The sequence below is a fragment of the Capra hircus genome, assembly GCF_001704415.2.
Source record: "Capra hircus breed San Clemente chromosome X unlocalized genomic scaffold, ASM170441v1, whole genome shotgun sequence".
Taxonomy (NCBI): domain Eukaryota; kingdom Metazoa; phylum Chordata; class Mammalia; order Artiodactyla; family Bovidae; genus Capra; species Capra hircus.
This window is the reverse complement of record NW_017189516.1, coordinates 4,146,607-4,168,532: the sequence shown is the minus strand read 5'-3', so window position 1 is coordinate 4,168,532 and position 21,926 is coordinate 4,146,607. Positions and strand designations below refer to the sequence as shown.

At 37.7% G+C, this 21,926-nt stretch overlaps 1 protein-coding gene across 1 annotated transcript; it reads right to left on the bottom strand.

Annotated features, from left to right (window-relative positions):
* Positions 1-200: 200 nt before the first annotated feature.
* UPRT (uracil phosphoribosyltransferase homolog) lies at positions 201-21,473 on the bottom strand. The gene is made up of 7 exons (XM_005700612.3): positions 20,940-21,473; positions 12,636-12,678; positions 8,474-8,543; positions 7,397-7,459; positions 5,289-5,450; positions 4,512-4,610; positions 201-1,429 (listed from the first exon to the last, which is right to left on the bottom strand). The coding sequence occupies exons 1-7, from the start codon at positions 21,314-21,316 to the stop codon at positions 1,323-1,325; spliced, it is 921 nt and encodes a 306-aa protein (XP_005700669.1). The 5' UTR covers positions 21,317-21,473; the 3' UTR covers positions 201-1,322.
* Positions 21,474-21,926: the final 453 nt, after the last annotated feature.

Genomic DNA, 21,926 nt, shown 5'->3' with positions numbered 1-21,926 from the left:
CAAAGGGAAAATGTAATCCATTCTATAACAGTTTTTCTTCCTTTTCCCAAATCTTTGCTGACTTCTATCAGCTTTGGTTCTTTCTAAGAAACTGCCTGCCGCTCTTTTCCGTTTTTGTTTGTTTGTTTGTTTTAAACAGAAGCCACAACAGCTGCCTATGGGGCTATGGGAGTATAAATAATCAAGTAATCAACCAGCCACCACTGTTAAAATGTTTTAATATCAATGTAAAATGAGATCAGGGTTTTACAAGCAAGTTTCAGAATGTGAACGTCGATTTCTAAGATGATTTCTCTTCTTTTCAGGAGCCTGAATATGAACACACATAAATCTTAGGGGTTTTTTTAATATCAAGGTATTTTTCCTATTTTAATACAACTGTAACTGACAAACATGCAAAATAACTAAGCTCCAAATCAAAGACTTTTAGTAGAAACATCCAAGTGAAAAATGAAGCATTTTAATTTACTTATTGGCCATAAACTCAGCAAGAAACCATCTTTCCTCCCATATCTCAGAAAAACCACCACCAACTAATTTATTTCTAGTGCATCAATACCATTAACACTATTTAGCCCTCCTTTGTCAGCATCCAGATATCCCTGGCTCAAACTAAGTAAATTAATGTCACAGTTCCAGTACTGGAAATGCCCCACCATCCTCTTCACTGCATTATACTAACAAGGCACCTACCAACAATGCACAGGGTAGGAAACGAGCCACGAAGAACATAATGGCTTGACTGAAGAGTGCCAACTGAGTGGCAATTGAGTGAGGATATTAGTGGAAATGTAAAATTCTAGGAGGTATTCTTTTTTCATTCTCTCCAAGTTACCAACATGTATAGTACCACAAAGTAAAGAGTAGGGGAAGGTAACAACAGTCACATACATGAAATCTCCCTAGAACTAAAAGCAAACTAAACAAAATCCAAACTATAGTGGGCCAATGAACTGAATTCCATTTGGGTTTTGTTTGTGGCTGCAAGCAATCTCTAACCTGAGATTCATAAATTAGGGAACAGTGTCAATGCACTGAGGGATCAGCAATTTGTATAAGAGCATTATTAAAGCATTTTCAGAGTTGTATGTGTTTCATTGTTGAATTTGGTACCAACAGTCAAGAAACAACTAAATAATCATAATAAAAAAAAACTCAACTATTTCCTTTTTACTATACCTGCTTCCAAACATTACAAAGTATCTTTAACACAATTTTCTATGTCATCCCTTAAGTGAATTAGCCAAACATAACTGTAATATTACACATAACTCAAAACATAACTGTAATATTACATATAAGAATAATTTTCCTTCAATAACTTAGTCTGTTCCAAAGTATTTCTGTCCAAAATGTGTAGGTGCAACAGGATGAACTTCAGTAGTTAAAATTGTGATCTCTGGAAACTCTTGAATGATTGATTTGGCACCTTCAAAAATAAAAGAAAAATTGTCATTATGGTGGGATTTTTTTTTTATAACATTACCTGGAATTCAGTAATTTTATGGTCAGTCAGCAGGTCTACTACTGACAGAAGACACAGAGCAATAACCTTTGGACAAATAGTTAGACTTGGTTAATCTCTTATTTATATAATTTCTGATACCTGAAAAGTTTTTATAGTAGTCAGACTGTTTCCACCCATTCATTAATAAATTCTAAGAATCAAACTGTTTTGTATTCAATACATGAAAAATATATTCAGTTATAGCAACTTTTCCCCTAATGAGTCTTATTTGTTTTATTTTAAAGGCAGCTGATAGAGAGAATATAGTCCTTCTGGAAACAGGATCATACATTAGATGATGGTTTCTCAATTGGAACACTGTTGAAACAAGTGCAAATACTTTTTTGTTATATCACAGAAAGCTACTTTTTGAGAATTTATAACTCTAGCCTGGGAGGGGAGGAGGTGGAGGAGGAAAGGACAGGGACTAGCTTGGATCACAGTCAAACTAAAAAGCCATAGCAAGGATGCTGCAGAATAAGATTTTTTCATCTATAATGTCAAAGAATGAGTATCCTATTCTACTAACGCATATATATATAAATATATATATATATGTGTTAGTTTGGAATTTAGAAAAATGGTAACAATAAGCCTGTATGCGAGACAGCAAAAGAGACACAGATGTATAAAACAGTCTTTTGGACTCTGTGGGAGAGGGCGAGGGCAGGATGATTTGGGAGAGTGGCATTGAAACATATAAATTATCATATGTGAAACGAATCGCCAGTCCAGGTTCGTTGCATGATACAGGGTGCTCGGGGCTGGTGTACTGGGATGACCCAGAGGGATGGGACGGAGAGGGAGGTGGGAGGAGGTTCAGGATGAGGAACACATGTACACCCATGGTGGATTCATGTCAATGGATTCATGTCAATGTAGGGCAAAACCAATACAATATTGTAAAGTAAAAAATAAAAATAAATAAAAAATATAAGAACTAACACAGTTACTTTTCTACTCCCAAAGACAGAAAACCCAATAATTATTTGGTGATCTCAAAATTTACAATGCTACCTCTGTTATATAGACAGATGACCAAGCAAAACAGCCTTTATAACCATCAACATTTGAACTACAGGTAATTTTTCATTATGAAACAGCAAAATAATCAATGGCCTACTAAGTGTGACTCTCTCAAGTGGTTTCTCTGTAGCCTCTTCATGGTTGACTGAGATACGGAAACTTTGGAAATGAGGAAATGCTCTAACTAGAAGCAACACATTTCTCTTTCTTATGAAACAAATACAAATTTATTGTAGAACATTTGGAAAATACAAAAAAAAAAAGGTTAAAAACTAACGTAAGTCACTTAGAATTCCATCACCCTAAGATAACCACTATTAATTTAAAATAAAAATTGAATTAGTATTGTGCATCTGTCTAGCCTCTCATGTTGAGGAAAGACTTATTAGGTTTCATGTTAAACCCAAGTCTGATTTTGGTAGTCATAATAATTTGTATTCAGTTCAGTTCAGTCACTCAGTCGTGTCCGACTCTTTGTGACCCCATGAATCAGAGCACGCCAGGCCTCCCTGTCCGTCACCAACTCCCAGAGTTCACTCAGACTCACATCCATTCAGTCAGTGATGCCATCCAGCCATCTCATCCTCTGTCGTCCCCTTCCCCTCCTGCCCCCAATCCCTCCCAGCATCAGAGTCTTTTCCAATGAGTCAACTTTTCGCATGAGGTGGCCAAAGTACTGGATTAGTCATCTCTAAAATTGGTGATGACATTTTATCCTATTCTAATGCTGTTGTGTTTCTGTTATTTTGATAGACCAAAATTTTTATTGTTGCAATGATGTCAAAACATATCAAATTTTACATTTTAAATATGTCTATTATATCTCAATAAAGTTGCTAAAAATAGATTGATCAAACGTGACAAAAACTGTAAGCAGGTCCTGGATATGATCTTCCTATATGTAAAGCTAAAGTCAGTCTTTTTCTGACCCTTAAAAAAGTCTGCAGCCTAACTCATAGTTCTGAAAGTCAATAGAAAACTGTGGTGATGCCTGAGTGGTCAGTCTCACTAAAGCTATTGTTCATTCTGCTCTTACATTTAGATTTTCTGACATCATTAAATATTTTTTTCAAAAACATGACTTAACAGTTTTCAATATTACATACAGTTGATCCTTGAACAACATTGGAGGCTAATCCACATATAACTTATAGTCAGCCTTCTGTATCTGTAGTTCCTCTACATACATGAATTCAACCAACCATGGATTGTGTTGTACTATAGTATTTACTACTGAAAAATATCCACATATAAGTTGATCCACACAGTTCAAACTCACATTGTTCAAGGGTCAACTGTATATTTAACTATTTCCAAGTAAGTCACTTATATACTTTCAAATTTTTTCTTACATGAAAATGATAGTCTCTCCAATGACTATCCTAAACACTGAATTTCTACATGCCTTTATGATTTTTTTTAGGATACTTTCATAATTGTCTTAGCTTATATGGCAAAGAAACCCAGTGTCTTAAATTAGGCTTACCTCTCTCAGGAAATGGAGAACACAAATTCTTTCATCATGCTCTTTGAGCAAAAGTCTAGGTTTAAAAACTTCTGCTCTTTGCTTCATACTACAAAGCTTACTTCAGAAAGACCACAGGGCTAGCTAGAACCTTGATTTTCTTGTTGTTTGAGAGCATTTCTCAGGCTCAGGTGGGGAGCCAGGAGAAATAGGGACCTTTCAGCCACCGGCAAGCTCTACTCAAACAGGGTAACTATGAAAACAATTGCAAATCCCTTCAGTGTGGTTAATTCATACTTTTCCATTTGAATTTGAACATTAGAATGGTTGAATGGTGTAAAGTATTACAATTAAGCTTAGAGATGACAAACACAGGTTATAATTATCAAAATTCAGTTAGGAACTAATGTGAAAGCAAATGAACTTTTCTTCAGGATGAATGGTTGGACAGATGCACACTTAACCACTCCATGACTATTCAGAGCCCCAGTTGCTGCCTCTTGTTAAACTCACCATGAGGAGTGGAGAACAGACTGAGAAGGATAATAACACTAGGTTGAACTCCATGTTCTATGAGAACTTTTACAGCTTCAATTACAGTATTTCCAGTACCTGAAATCAAATGAAAATCAAATGCATTGGCAACTTTAACAATCATCTCAAAATATCTTTGAAGTTGTTTCAAAGGAAAAGCAGTTTAGTAATCTAACATAAGATACTCCTAGATAAAGTTTCATTTGAAGATGCCCGTTTTTTATAAATGATGTTATTTTCAACAACAGACATAACCCATGTACTTTTCAGCTTTCAAATGCACAAGCCCTAAATTCATTCAGTATTTGAGATATCAAATGTAATACCCACCTGCTACCCCCAACTCTAGGATCTGAGCAAGCATAGGAAAAGACTAGAATAGGAGAAAAAAATATTACCTCCAAAGAGAATAAATCCTTGAGAAAATCATTGCTATACTCTGAGCTAGAAAAGGGACATATTTCAATATATATTTTGTGTTCTATATATTTTGCCTCATTAAATCTTTTGCTTCAATCTGTTATCTTAAAATAAAGCTTTTTGGAGCTAATAAAGTTTGACTAATGCATATTTTCTTATTACACAATAAAAATTCCCCAGAGAACTGCCCAGGGCAACTCCAAATCCAACTGAGAAAAACAAAAAAAGAACACATTTAGAAACAGTTTCATTTTTAAAGAGGGGTACCTAGAAGGTAGGCACTAAACTGAATTTTAACCCTAATCAAAGGTTACAAATTAAATGCAAGCAACTCACTGAGAATTGGATACATCAGAAGGACTTTTCTTCTGTAAATGTCTGGGGGGAACTTGGCATAATATACTTTGGCTCTTTGTGTCTCCTCATCACTCTGAATCAGGATCTTTCCAATTCGTATGGATCGACAGCAGTCTCGTAAACCTTGTTCCATCGCCTCACCTTGAAGTAGGAAATAAAAAAGAAAGAGTGATTAAGAGTAGATAGAGTGAAAGTCTGAGAATAAGCCAAAGTAGAGCTTGTGATTATTATTAACACAATAAAGACACTATCAAAATGGAAGCAATTCTTCTTAAGCTAACAGCTTTCACTTCTGATAAAATATGATTTTATACTTAGTTCAGGTCAATGAAACTAGATTAAGGGCTGGTCAATGAAACTAGGATAAGCTAATTTTACTGCTGGCTTACAAGTTTTAGAGTTGTCATGCTTCCATGATTACAGGTAATAAAGCGTTTAAGCTGTTCTCTGAACTTTTCTTTATCAGGAACATTTTAATTATATTATTTTAAGGACACTGTATTACTTTCATCAGACAAAAATATAAAATATTATGGAAGAATGAGGGCTGTAGATCAAAGGCTCTCCATTTAGATCAAGCTGACATCAAGAGATATCATGTAGCCCCAGCAATGACTTCAGTGGCAGAGGCTTGGCTGGCAAACAGTGAAAAAGTAATATGCTGTTCCCTCTTCCCCAGAGATCCAGACCAAAACCACCATCATCCCCTTGGTTTCTGAAGGTAAAGGTATTTTTGAGTCTGAATTCATTTAAGGAAGTGTTTGCTAAAAGTCAGTCATTCTCACATCATCTTCAAGATTTTAGGCCACATCAAAATTCTTCTTGTACAGTTATTTACTTAATATTTTTCTTTAAATTTATTATTTTTGTTTATATTTAAGAGGAAACTGTACATCAGTAATGAAATATAGAAAGTTTCTTTCTAATAGATATGGAAATAAACCAAGAGCTACTAAAGTTAAAAACATCCTCTCTATGCATCACTCCAAGGTCATCTGGTATACACTAGGGGTGCGAGGACCATGCTGTTGCCTTTAAGGCAGAAGCTGGACTAAAACAGAAGAAACTGTGCCTTAAAAGTCCATCTCCATTGTCTTTACCAGTTTTAAAAGGTTGAACAGCATTGTTCTGAAAATCCTATCATTACTTAAGAGCTACTTTCTATTTTTTAAAAAAAAGGAGCATAAAGCTCCTATTTTATTTGAAATATCCAGTTGTTCACAAACAGAACTTCATAGCCAGAGGAGCAATGGAAATGTTTATATGTGAAAAAAAAAATCAAGGGACTTTCTTGGTGGTCCAGAGATTAAGACTCCACACTCCCAGTGCAGGGGGCATGGGTTCAGTCCCTGGGAGGGCAACTAAGATCCCACATGTACAAGGTTCAGCCAAAGGGAAAAAAATCCATCTGTTTCCAATGCAAGCAAGTGGGGATTCTACCATACCCTGGATCTTGTACAAAGAATAATTAATTAATTAAGTTGCTGAATGGAAATAATCATCCCCATGTAACAGGTAGTTACAGGCATGTGATTTTGCTGCACAAAGGTTAATTTACAAGGGCAATTGGTTGGACTCAAACACAAACACATAAGACTAGCAATTGGAAATACCTAGAGTTAATCACAGTTAAGTTCTTTTGCCTACATAATCACATACTCATCAAACATAAAACTAAAAATATTAAACAAGCCATTCAGTCCAGCTCCTGACAGGGTACGACTGTTCCTCACAAAAGAAATTTAAAAATCAGAACAAAGATTTTCTCTAGTTGAGTGCTCAAAGTTCTACAGGTCTGAATTTGTGCTATTACGTACTCTATCCATAGTATCATTACATCCTCCTATTCTTCCACTCTCCTCTGAATTTTTCAAAGCTGGCTTGCCCATGGGGACATACCACTAGGGAAAATGCTCTGCAGTTAAAATTAGCCAAACTCGGCAACACATGGGCCATGATTCAAAGGCACTATGAGGATAGACAACACAGGTTGTGAGATGTAAGCTCAGGAGACAAGCCTGCCTCTCAGAAAACAGCAACTGTATCTAAGAATGCAAAGAGACAAAGTCACACATACACAAACCTACCGCTTCTCATTATGCTGACCCCACAATTTCCCTTTTCAAATTTCACTCCTTCATACTTGTACCCTGTTGGGGAATAAAACCAAATAATTTATTTTTCATCATTGGAGCAACTATTTATTTAATAAAGTATCTATGGTCCAAACATACTGTATAACATCTTAGGTTCCCTGTGAAAGCAATAGGAAGAGTCATGATTTTTCATAGTTAATTCTTCATAAGAAGCCTGTGGGAATAATTGGGTGAGGTAGACTTCATCGAGCAGGAATAAACCTTATGATAGCATGATATTCACATACACGTTTCTTAAATTGAATTCAGAGGAGAATTGTTGCATTCCAAGAATGCTAGAAACCCCATAAATTCAAACTAAGAGCCCACTGCCGAGCCACAGCAGAGAGCCTCCTTATTCCTGTCCACTTTTATTAACCTGCATTCTGTGTTTAAAAGCAGAAGAGAAAGACTGAAGTAATTATCAAGACACATTCATGCCTTGGTCTCAGACCGAATTTGTATCAATTTTGCTGCAGCAAGATTAGTCCCTAATTTTCACAAAATCAACCTTTGGATATAACAGTTTCCATTATTTAATAAAGAACCATATCAGAATTTTATATCCCTAAAATAGGGATCCTTGACTGCTCTCTGTTAGAGCAGAACAAATCTAAATCCTCTTCTCCAATCCTCATCATTTTTCTTTTTTACTTTTCTTTCTTTTACCTGGAGTTTCTATTGCTAAACCACCCCACTCATTTGTTAACACATGCATCTTCCTCACAAAGTGAAGTTAAGTTGACAGCAATTCTTAGCTCTGGTCCCAATGTGCCATCATCAAAGGTAACATCCGAATGCTGAAGAATATTTATTAACCTTTAACTTAAACTGACAAGCAAACTATTAACAAAAGTCATTCACATAAATTTCTTTACTAAATGTCCCCAAATTTAAGTTGTTTAGAAGAACAGCTCCATGCAGATGCCTCATTTTGCATACTGATTTACTCAGACTGCTTTCTTCTCATTTTCCCCCAATTCCACCCCAGAATTTTTATGAGAATATGTGAGTAACAGCCCTGATTACCTGTTGGAGTGGTCACCATGCATTCTTTATACGGCAGCTGATTCAATCCCTCTTCCACAACAAGTCTGATCTAGAGAGTCAAAGGAAGAATAATTTGAAACCTTGTTAAGAATCTCCTGTTATCTGTTAGCCTCAGGAGTTTAACACCAGGCAAAAAGTCAGCAACATACTAGGCAAGGATTTAACTTATAGTAGTAGGAAGGGAGACCCTATCATGTGTTAGATTCAGTTCAGTTCACTTCAGTCTCTCAGTAGTGTCCTACTCTTCGTGACCCCATGGACTGCAGCACACCAGTCCTCTCTGTCTATCACCAACTCCCGGAGTTTACTCAAACTCATGTCCATTGAGTTGGTGATGCCATCCAACCATCTCATCCTCTGTTCCCTTCTTCAATCTTTCCCAGCATCAGGGTCTTTTCAAATGAGTCAGCTCTTCGCATCAGGTGGCCAAAGTATTAGAATTTTTGCTTCAGCATCAGTCCTTCCAATGAATATTCAGGACTGATTTCCTTTAGGATGGACTGGTTAGATCTCCTTGCCGTCCAGGGGACTCTCAAGAGTCTTCTCCAACACCACAGTTCAAAAGCATAAATTCTTCAGCACTCAGCCTTCTTTATAGTCCAACTCTTACATCCACACATGACTACTAGAAAAACCATAGCTTTGACTAGACGGAGCTTTGTTGGCAAAGTAATGTCTCTGCTTTCTAATATGCTGTCTAGGTTGGTCATAACTTTCCTTCCAAGGAGTAAGCATCTCTTAATTTCATGGCTGCAGTCACCATCTGCAGTGATTTTGGAGCCCCAAAAATTAAAGTCTGTCACTGTTTCCAGTTTCCCTATCTATTTTCCAAGAAGTGATGGGACTGGATGCCATGATCTTCGTTTTCTGAATGTTGAGTTTTATTTTTTTTAAGTATTAATTATTTTTTATTTTTTGGATTTGTAGATGCTCTTTATTTTTTTTTAATTTTTACTTTATTTTACTTTACAATACTGTATTGGTTTCGACATACATTGACCTGAATCCACCATGGGTGTACATGCGATCCCAATATGAACCCCCCTCCCACCTCCCTCCCCACAACATCCCTCTGGGTCATCCCCATGCACCAGCCCCAAGCATGCTGTATCCTGCATCAGACATAGACTGGTGATTCGATTCTTACATGATAGTATACATGTTTCAATGCCTGAATGTTGAGTTTTAAGTCAACTTTTTCACTCTCCTCTTTCACTTTCATCAAGAGGCTCTTTAGTTTCTCTTTGCTTTCTACCATAACGGCGGTGTCATCTGCATATCTGAGGTTATTGATATTTCTCCCGGCAATCTTAATTCCCACTTATGCTTCATCCAGCACAGAATTTTGCATGATGTACTCCGCATATAAGTTAAATAAGCAGGGTGACAATATACAGCCCTGACATATTCCTTTCTCAATTTGGAACCAGTCTGTTGTTCCATGTCCAGTTCTAATCGTTGCTTCTTGATTTGGATACAGATTTCTCAGGAGGCAGGTCAAGTGGTCTGGTATTCCCATCTCTTGAAGAATTTTTCACATTTTTTTGTGATCCACACAGTCAAAGGCTTTGGCATAGTCAATAAAGCAGAAGTAGATGTTTTCCTGGAACTGTTAGATTTTCTGTTAGATTCAGAGATAGAACCAAATGTCAAGCTGCTTGCTGCCAGGTATCCAACCTTGGTGAGGCATGTGATTGTCACTAAAAGGCTCAAGTATGCCTTTTGATTCTCATTCAGTTAGTCCAGGCTATATTATGAGAAATGCAAAACCACAGCAAGTGCAAGAATCATGGCAGGAACACTTGGACATAATACACTTCTGGTAACTCTGGAAATAGTGCCCACCGGGAACTGCTTTGCCTTGTTTAGTACTTTGAAATTATTAAGTTGGATGCTTTTTAGCAAAGGCCCACCATGATGCAAAATAAATCCTGAATTTCTTAGGAGGAAATAAATGAGTGGATGGAACTGAACCAATTTACTGAGCTTGAAGTAGGATACAGTTGAATGTATTAGGACTTCCCAGCTTAAAAAAAAAAAGCTCCTAATGATCTTAATGTGCACAGAGCAAAGAATCCATCAGAACTACAAGGAATATCCTTCAAAACCCATCAGATATTCCTATGAACATCCAGAGGCCACTACAAAAAGGCAGTGCTGAGTCTGTAGAGCACATTTTCTCCAATCAGTATTACATTACTGATTAAGAACAGCTCTGTTTTCACAACAAAACACCCTGCTGCCGTTAAAATGATAAATGTTAAATGGGCTGCACTGTGTCAACCTGGAGTACCAGAGGGTCCAGGAACCTCATGAATACTGTGTGTGTGTGTGTGTGCATACTCACCTCTAGCCACCATCATCTGTGGAGATTAATGTTTCTTATGAGCAAAGTACAAAGAAAGAAGAAGATCATTTTCTTTGAAGAGCCTTGTTTTCCTTCTAGTAATACTCCTCTAAAGAGTCTTACCACCTGCCCATCTCCTCCAACTTTGGGACAAGAATTAGTGTGTCCAAGCTTTACAGGAGAACATAAACCAGAAGAGTATAACCTCTTATCAAGAGTTAAAATTCAAAACCTGAGTGCCAGGAAGCCAATCCTGACAAATTCAGGACAGAATTAATGTCAACTATAACAGGACCCTTGTGCTAGAAGAGACAGTATACTAGAAATTCCCATCATCAGAAACCTCAACAGCTCCAGTCCCTACCACAACCACAACTGACCTTCCACACTTTGCACCCCCAATATCAGGACCTTCAAACCAACTGCAGAGAACAGAGAGGTCCAAAATTACCATCCACTCAGGTGAATTTTGCCCTGGGTCCTTATTATCTCATTTGACTAAGACATAATGCCTGCCCTTTCAGGCAAGCATTTTATAATAACCATGATCTTAATTCCTATGTTCTATAGGAAAATGGCACATGGAGAGCAAAAGAAAGAAAGAGAGAGAAATCATTTTCTACAGTGAACACCAAGATCTCTGTTTTCCCCCACAGCAGCCACTGACACAACTGTCTTGAACCCTTTGGTTTGATAAAAGCAAAAAGAATAACCTATCACTCCAAGAATGTCAACTACATTTATCTTGATGCAATCCAAGGATTTTTACTGCCCCTGAAAGCTCAATTAGAAGTGGCCTTTGAACCAAGAATACATAAAAGTCAAAAGTAGAATATGTGCTGTCTACACTCTTTTGGAATAAAGATTTCCCTAGGAAAAATGCAGAGTTTCATACCTCCCCCCACCCAACATCATCACATTTCCTTTAATAATCTATCTTCTACTATCTGGTTATAACTATAAGCTTAATAAGTCACTTTTCTTTCTTTCCCAGACTAAACAATGAGAACAGTATTTATACTGTAAACCACACAAGATCAGGGACCATGTCTCTATGCTTTACCACTGAATCTCCTCCCACCTACAACACAGTCTGGCACAGTGTCTGACTCACACGAGTTCAATGTATGTTTCACAAAGTGATGAATACTAGGAACCACAGTAGAACATGTGTCAACCTCATTCCAAGCACTAAACAAACTTAGATACACACACAAGAAATAAACAGGGCTTACCTAAGACAGCCCAATTTGGCCTGAGATCCTCTCAGATGACACTAGCTAAACAGAACTGGGCTTGGTCAATTCTTAACAGGAATTCCCTAAGTGTAGACAGTATCCACACGTGAAGGTACTACAGAAAATAAGAGGCAAAATAGATATCCATCTCCATGTAAACTATAAGATAGCTATTAGCTTTTGTGCATTCTATGGACACTACAAGGGTAACTACTAGCTCTCTTTACATCTTTGGTTTCCTTTTAATTTACATCACTTCACTGACCTAAGAAGAGGTATTTAAGACTCAGGATCAAGTTACCAAGATCCACTTGAAAAGCAGTGGTACATCAGAACTATAGACAGTGAGTTTGTAGACAATGATTTGAGGTGAATGGGATTGAGGCAGAGTTTTAATGCAAAAGTAGAAACAACACTTGCAAAGTCTAGCAAGATGTTACTTGGTACCATCTCTCTCAACCCCAGAATGTTCTCAAACAAAAAGCCCCTTGGGCTACTATGATTATAACACTAGGAACAACAATGAAATGAAGATTGAAAGCCTCCATCCACCTACCAAACGATCCGCAGAAAACATGAAGTCCCCTCTACTGGCTGTCCTAAAAAAAAAAAAAGTACAAGTTTTAGTCTAGATTAGAGCTTTAAAGTGAAATATTACTTAACATATATATAGTAACATGAATATTAAAATCTATTACATGATAAAAGCTTACCTGTAACAGACTATTATTGAGACATGCTATTTTTCACTAGGACACAGGAACTTAAATGGAATGACTTCATAAATATTATTGAAAATGCTCATATGATATCATTAGAGACAGAAATTGAAAAGATCATGTAGTCTCCCACTGAACTGCTCAAGTATATACTTTTCAACCAGGAGATGAACAAGTTTCTCCTGGAAAATGGCAGCATATCCAGAGCTCAAGTTAAGAAAAAAAAATTGCAGTAAGAAAACCAGGTTCTCCCCATTCTCATGCACCACTCACCCCAATTTAAAATCCTTATTACCAACATAAGTAACTGTCTACTTTGCCTCCAATTCTTTTTGGAATGAGAACTGTACAAACAAGTTAATCCTCTATTTTTGTTATTGCTTCCAAGAACACATAACCTAATCAACAAGACCTCTTTCTCAAACTATTGATAAACTGTTCCATTTTTCAATCAAATAGCTTATTCCATGGATCTTTCTACCAATTTCCTGTACAATTCCTTCTGTCAGTATTTTCAGATCCTGAGGTACCCAAGTAATAATAATCCAGGGTTGCACCTACCCACAAACTGTTAAACAGCATAAAGGGAAATGTTATAAGGCTGACATTTTTTTCTTTTGTAAAAATCTGTTATTGTTCCTCCTCCTTCTCTCATGTAACTTAAATGATCTGACTGATTTACAGTTTCTATACTTAAAAATCCCCATCTGCCTGCCCATTGCATACCTAAAATATTCCCCAACATAGCCTCAAAATGGCATATGTGAGCATATATTATCTCAGTATACCATTAATCACAGCTCTTTTTCAGGCTGCATTTACTTTCTCTGACAGGAGAAAGCAATGAAATATCCCTTACACAAATGGAGTTAGGTTTCTTTTAGTAACCACAGTTCTTTCATTATTACAGATACTAACTCTCTAAAATAATTGCAAGAATATAGGTCTATGTCTGTATTCTTTATATATAAATACTCCCTAAACTCAGAAAACTCTATCCACATGACTACACACAGAGAGCTCATTTAAAACAGGCTTTAGGGGCTCCCCTGGTGGCCCAGTGGTAAAGAACTGCCTGCCAGGGCAGGAAACACCAGTTCAATCCCTGATCCGGGAAGATCCCACATGCAGCGGAGCAACTAAGCCCATGTGCCATAACTATTGCGCCTGTGCTCCTGGGCCTAGCAGCCACAACTACTGAGCCAGTGTGACACAACTACTGAAGCCCACACACCCTAAAGCTCATGCTCCACAACAAGAGAAGCCACTGTAATGAGAAACCCCTGCACAGCAGCTACAGAGTAGCCTCCACTCACTGCAACTAGAAAAAAGCCTACACAGCAATGAAGACCCAGCACAACCAAAATAAATAAATAAATAAAACAGGCTTTATTTTATGTATTGTGGTTTTCAAATGAAAATATACTATTATATCAGCACCTTTCATTTCTATAAGTCTTCACAACATGCTTGTCAAAGAAGTAAAAGTCAGTGAACTACAAAAAAAAAAAAAATACTGAAGACTACTACCCTGTTTGGTAGACCTACGCAAACTTGTCTAAGCAGCCAGAACACAGTTTTTCAATAGGGTAGAAAAGTCTGGATTCGTTAAGAAAAGTCTTGAAAAAATATCTAGTAATATATTTTGAGAATACACCTGAAATACTTATCTTTAATTTCTGATCAGTTACATATAAATATATTACAAAGAAAAGTTATATTAGGTTAAGTGATTGGAGTTACTCAAATTCATTATTTTACTTTAGAATGAAACATTTTAACATCTTCACACTCTCCTTAAAAATATCAGCTTCAGTTGACAACTTTTGCATGATAAACATTTCTCTACATTCCAAAAAAAGTACACAATGTGAGAACCTAATAAGAACTATCATCTCCTGATAGTTATTTAACTTCCAGTAAAACTCAAAGTCATCCCACTATAAACAGTAATTACTAACCTATACACTGCTGTTTTTGACAGACTTCAGACTCATTCCATTTACTTTGAATCAATTTAGAAGTTAAAGTGAAGCTAGAATACAGTAAGTTGGTTGCATTTTGAACAAAACCCACAGTGGTCTTCAATATCCACATCTAAATCCTTTACATTCTTAACACCAGAGTTTCATTAAGCAGATATTTCCTGTTAGATCAATCAAGTTGCATATAATCTCTAGGCCCCTATTTTAGACCCAACACTGGACTAAAACATGTGTTAATAAAGATGTTTTAATGTAAACCAGACCCCAGGTCTTATTCACTCCATACACTTGGTTTAAAATCACAACTCTATTCACTTCTGTCTCAAAACCATTCTTTTAAAAAAAATCTATCATACTGTAAACAAAGTTTTGAGAGACATTTTAATCATTTTGTATCTGATAACTTTCCCAAATAAAATCTAATACAAGATCATCACAAAACAACAAACACACTGACACACACCCCTGGATTATTGTATAATATATTCAAATATTTAAACAGTGCTATCCAGGCACTCATAATTCAAAGCACAGAAATCTAATTAATGTTGAGAACCTTTTAAGTTCTGTGAACTCCAAATAGGATTAATAATGCAGACCTAACCATATCTGAGAAAAGTGTCAGCTTATCCTGACACTTTGCCAACAAATGTGCCACACACCTGTAGTAACAAAATGAAAGCCAAAGATACCATTAAAAAAAAAAATAGTTTACAGTGAAACAACAAAAGAATGAGAACCACACCAGAAACCATATCCTCACTTCAATGTGGATTTAGTAAATCGGACTCTTCCCTACTTAAGACAGTGTATAAAGCACTGTAAAGTTTCCAGAGAAGCTACAGCAATTGTACATAGTTTAAAACATGGGCATCTCAAAGCAGACCCAAACCAAGATGAAATCAGGAGAAATCTCTGACCTTTCTTTCAAAATGGGCCAATAGGCATTTACTTATCATCCACAACATATGGAACTATGAGACGAATGTTTTATAATATGAAAAAATTAAGACTTCAAGTAGAGATCTCCTCTCTTCTTACTAGACCTCACTACTACTACTAACTACTTTGCTGTTGCTGCTACTACTACTACTACCACCACTAGAAGAATTCTCTAGTATTTTGAAGACATCCTTTCCTGGGGCAATTACAACTTCAATATCTACAGCAGAAACTGCCATTTGATCACTATCTGCTACTTTTTTCCTTTTTTTTAATTTATTTATTTTAATTGGAGGTTAATTTACAATATTTTATTGGTTTTGCCGTACATCAACCTGCTACTTATCTATTCAAAATAAACTTGAAAACCTCGCCTCTTTATAAGAAAAATCATTTTAATAACTGTACACACACACACAAGCATTCAGATTTATTTAGAAGGATTTACTTAAATGGTCCAAAAGTAACAACAGGTAACAGCTCAAAAGCATCAATTCTTCTGCACTCAGCTTTCTTTATAGTCCAACTCTCACATCCCTACATGACTAATGGGAAAATCATAGCCTTAACTAGACGGACTTTTGTTGGCAAAGTAATGTCTCTGCTTTTGAATATGCTGTCTAGGTTGGTCAGAACTTTTCTTCCAAGGAGCAAGCGTCTTTTAATTTCATAGCTGCAATCACCATCTGCAGTAATACTGGAACTCAAAAAAATAGTCTGCCACAGTTTCCGCTGTTTCTCCATCTATTTGCCATGAAGTAATGGGACCAGATGCCATGATCTTTGTTTTCAGAAAGCTGAGCTTTAACCCAACTTTTTCACTCTCCTCTTTCACTTTCATCAAGAGGCTTTTTAGTTCTTACTTTCTGCCATAAGGGTGGTATCATCTGAATATCTGAGGTTATTGATATTTCTCCCGGAAATCTTGATTTCAGCTTGTGCTTCATCCAGCCCAGTATTTCGTGTGATATACTCTGTATGTAAGTTAAATAAGCATAGTGACAATATACAGCTTTGACGTACTCTTTTATTTGGAACCAGTCTGTTGTTCCATGTTCAGTTCTAACTGTTGCTTCCTTACCTGCACACAGGTTCCTCAAGAGGCAGGTCAGATGGTCTGATATTTCCATCTCTTTCAGAATCTTCCACAGTTTATTGTGATCCACACAGTCAAAGGCTTTGGCATAGTCAATAAAGCAGAAATGGATGTTTTTCTGGAACTCTCTTGCTTTTTCCACGATCCAGCGGATGTTGGCAATTTGATCTCTGGTTCCTCTGCCTTTTCTAAAACCAGCTTGAACATCAGGAAGTTCACGGTTCATGCACTGTTGAAGCCTGGCTTGGAGAATTTTGAGCATTACTTTACTAGCGTGTGAGATGAGTGCAATTGTGCAGTAGTGTGAGCATTCTTTGGCATTGCCTTTCTTAGGGAATGGAATGAAAACTGACCTTTTCCAGTCCTGTGGCCACTGCTGAGTTTTCCAAATTTGCTGGCATATTGAGTGCAGCACTTTCACAGCATCATCTTTAGGATTTGAAATAACTCAATTGAGATTTCATCATCTCCACTAGCTTTGTTCGTAGTGATGCTTTCTAAGGCCCACTTGACTTTGCATCCCAGGATATCTGGCTCTAGGTGAGTGATCACACCATCGTGATTATCTGGGCCATGAAGACCTTTTTTGTACAGTTCTTCTGTGTATTCTTGCCACCTCTTCTTAATATCTTCTGCTTCTGTTAGGTCCATACCATTTCTGTCCTTTACTGAGCCCATATAACCCATCAACCCACTCCTAGGCATATACTCTGAGGAAACCAAAATTGAAAAAGACACATGTACCTCAATGTTCACATCAGCACTATTTACAATACCTAGAACATGGAAGCAACCTAGATGTCCATTGACAGATGAATGGATAAAGAAGCTGTGGTACATATATACAATGGAATATTACTCAGCCATAAAAAGGTATGCATTTGAGTCAGTTCTAATGAGGTAGATGAACCTATAGCCTATTCTACAGAGTGAAGTAAGTCAGAAAGAAAAAGATAAATATCATATTAATGTATATATATGGAATGTAGAAAGATGATACTAATGAAAGTATTTGCAGGGCAGCAGTAGAAACACAGACATAGTGGGTTTTTTTTTTAATTCTTTTAACTGAAGGAAAATTGCTTTACAGACGTGCAAAGCTTTCGAATTCAATTAAGTCTCATTTATTTTTGTTTTTATTTTCATTACTTGAGGAGATGGGTCAAAAAAGATCTTGCTACGTAACTTAGAGTGTTCTGCCTATAGTTTCCTATAACAGTTTCACAGTGTCCAGCCTTACATTTAGGTCTTTAATCTATTTATTTTTGTGCATGGTGTTATGGAGTATTCTAATTTCATTCTTTTACATGGAGCAGTAGAGTTTTCCTAGCACCACTTACTGAAAAAAAACTGTCTTTTCTCCACTGTATAATCTTGCCTCCTTTGTCATAGGTTACTTGACCATTGGTGCATGAGTTTAACTCTGTACTTTCTATTCTGTTCCATTGATCTATATTTCTGTTTTTGTACCAGTACCATAGTGCCTTGACTACTGCAGCTTTGATTATGCAAAGCAGAAATAGAAACATAGATGTAGAGAACAAACTTATCAATACCAAGTGGGGAAGGGAGGGTGGGAGAAAGTGGGAGACTGGGATTGACATTTATACACTACTATGTACAAAATAGATAATTAATGAGAACCTAATATATAGCACAGGGAACTCTACTCAATGCTCTGTGGTGACCTAAATAAGAAGAAAAACTAAAAAAGGGGGACATAAGTATATGTATAACTGACTCATTTTGTGGTACAGTAGAAACTAGCACAACATTATAAGGCAATTATACTCCAACAAAATGTTTTTAAAAAGAATGTGAATTCTACATACAGTTAAATTCCCTTTACTGTCTCCCAATAGCTGAAAAAACCAGCGCTTATGCAATCTGAACCATGCATAAATCTAAACATGAAGGCTTAAAATGCCTCAAATGCACATAGCTCTTCAGAATTTATAACAAATGTTCATAGACAGTATCTTGCTCTAGCCTCCTTGGAGTTTCATGAGATATTATGAACTTACTCATTTTACAAATAATAAAGCTGAAGCACAGAGATGCTAAGCATCTTTCCCTAAGATCACTCTGGATCCTGCTGTCTCCTTCCAAATTTCAGAAGAAGAAAAAAAAGATTTTGCTTAGGCCCAGGTTTACTATACCACCCAGGCTTTTCTGAGTAATGAAGTAAAATCAGGTATTGATACTGTCATATAGTCATATATGAATACTGAATGCCATTCCCTCTCCAAGTTTTATAAAAATTGTGAAATCTGATGAGAGCAAAGGAATCTTCATCCCATAAAAAGACATGTGCAAATGTTCATAGTAGCATTATTGATATTAGCCAAAAAATGGAAACCAAACCACCCAAATGTCCATCACCTGATGAATGGATAAACAAAATGTGGTATATCCATAACAGTGAAATATTACTTAGCCAAAAAAGAAATAGTGTATTGATAGAAGATGGGTAAAGCTTGAAAACACCAGGCTAAATAAAATAAAAGAAACTAGTCACAAAAGGCCACATGTTGTATGATTCCATTTATAGGAAATGTCCAGAATAGGCACACCAATAGAGACAGAAAGTAGTTTAGTGATTGTCTAGGGCTCTTGGTAGGTTGGAGGGAAATGGGGAGTGACTGCTCATGGGTATGGGCTTTCTTACTGAGGTGATAAAAACAATCTAAAATTTAATGTGGTGATGGTTACAAAGTAATGAACATATTTTAAACCCATTGGATTGTACACTTTAAAAGATGTACTGTAAGTACATAAATATAGCTCAATAAAGATGTTATTTTAAAAAAATTACAAACAGACATACAAATAACATTTGCCAGATAGTTTCTGAAGGTTTGCTAAAGCCCTGAGGCTCATCTACAGGTGCAACACAAGGTCCAAGACAGCACAGGTCCAAGACACAAGGTCAGTAACTCTTGCTGTATAGAAACAAGAATCATCCTATTTTCTTTTTTACAGATAAGTTTTATTTCAGTTCCCACTACAACTGCCAAATCTATGCCTCCTACTTTTTAAGATCACTCTTAAGTGAAAGAGCTTTATTAGTTCACAAGACCACAGTTTTCAACACTGATTAATTAAAAACCCTTAAACAGTACTTTCACAAATATAACTTTAAGAGCTACAAAGAACTTTTAGTAATTGAGTGACAATTGCTTGAAAGACATAGCTGGAATTCAAACATGTAAAAGATAAAATTTCTACCCTCAAGGAGCTTAAAATTGAATAAGTGAGATAAAAGTAAAACAACAACATACAAAACAGATGGTGAATCTTGCATTAAAAAGGCCAGGAAAGATTAGCAAGGAAGAATGATTGAAGGAAAGCTTCTTGGCAGAGGTAGACATTTAATGTTAAAGAATAGGTAGGATTTGAACACAGAGGAATAGTAAAGAGAATTCCAGGTGCGAGCAGAAGTTGGGATGTTTCAGAACTGTTCCTAGGAACCATGAAGAAGGGCCTTAATGTCCATCTAAGTATCCTGACTTTATTTGGTAGGCTCGGAGAAACCAAAGAAGGCTGCTGAGTAGGGCAGTTAGCTAATCAAAGCAGTATATTAAGAAGATTAATTGTTCAGTAATTCGGGGGAACATGTAGAAGAAAGAAAAACTGGAGACAAGGAAACAATTTGGGAGTCTGTTAAACGTTATGAAGTGAAAGAGCTATGCTATCTGCCCTGTATCTGTTCAACGTGGTTAAACCCATAACCCAGAAATTGTTGCTGCCCACGTGAAGAGGCACAGAGCAGATAGCACGTTTACCTGATTCGAATGACTGAGGAATTAGTCATTCAGTCATTCGAACGAATGAATGAGGAATCAGTCATTCGAATGACTGAGGAATGACTCGAGATAAAGAGGAAACCGGAGGTTACCTAAAATGCTTCCTCCCTACACAAAGCGACGTTAAGCACCGGTACCGGGAAAGAGAGTAGAAGGCCTGTGTCATGTGACACCGCCCCTCAAAGAAAAGGCCCTGCCCACATCCCAACAGACTAGCTTCCCAACGCCAAGAACCTTAGCCAATTTCACTTCCAATCCCTGCCCACCCCCGCGAGACCCTCCACCTCCCCTACCCCTTCCGCTCTGGCTTACTTGTCCCTGATGATAGTCTGCAGCTCCCGGATCTGATCATTCATTGGCAGGAGCTTAAGCTGCGCCCCGATCTGCCGGGAGACTTCGCAGTCCCCTAGGAGGGAATCGCTGGGTGGAGCGTCATAGTTGCCAGCGCCACCGATGTTTTCTGAGTTTAAGGTGGCGCCACCGGAGGCCTGAGGGTCCCGCTCAGCCGGTACGCTAGAATGGGCGTGCCCGCTGAGAAGAGTCAGCTTGGCCGCGGAATCGCTGTTTCCCCCAGCGTGGGCCGGGATCAGGTCTCCAGCTTGCTGCGGCTCAGGGTTTTGGGTCGAGGCAGAGTTTACTTGCTGATTGTGACAGGGCATGGAGTCCGGACACCGTAACTCCGTGGCCATACACCAGGCCCCGGGCTGTCCCCGCAGCTACCGATCCCTACGGATAAAGAGCAGGGAGAAACGGCCAAAGCTCCTGTGCTCTCCCCGTCGTCCCGCCTCCTCGCAACCTCTAACCCCCTCTGCCCTCTCACCGCCTGGCTTCCACCTCTTCCCTTTTGCACTCTACGTCCAGGCCCCGCCACACCAGACGTACGGGCCCGCTTAAACACATGATTGGCTTTGCTCCCTGCCGCTCTGCAGCTCACCGCTCGTTAACCCTTTGCGTCACCGTGGCTGCTTGACCGAACCTGACAGACGGGTGAGGCTAGGGATGTTTGGTTCTCGCGTCTTCCGGGAGCCCATAGGGATTCCATGCAGAATTTGAGTGAGTGATAGAACCAGGAAAAAACTAGGAGTGGAGGATGATAAAATGGTGATACACAGAGGCCCACGTTTTCAGAATTTGTGTCTTGCCAGAAAAGTTAAACTTAAGGAACTACTGTAATCTACTGGGCTTCCCTGGTGGCTCAGACGGTAAAGCGTCTGCCTGCAATGCGGGAGACCCGGGTTCGATTCATGGGTCGGGAAGATTCCCCTGGAGAAGGAAATGGCAATCCACTCCAGCACTCTT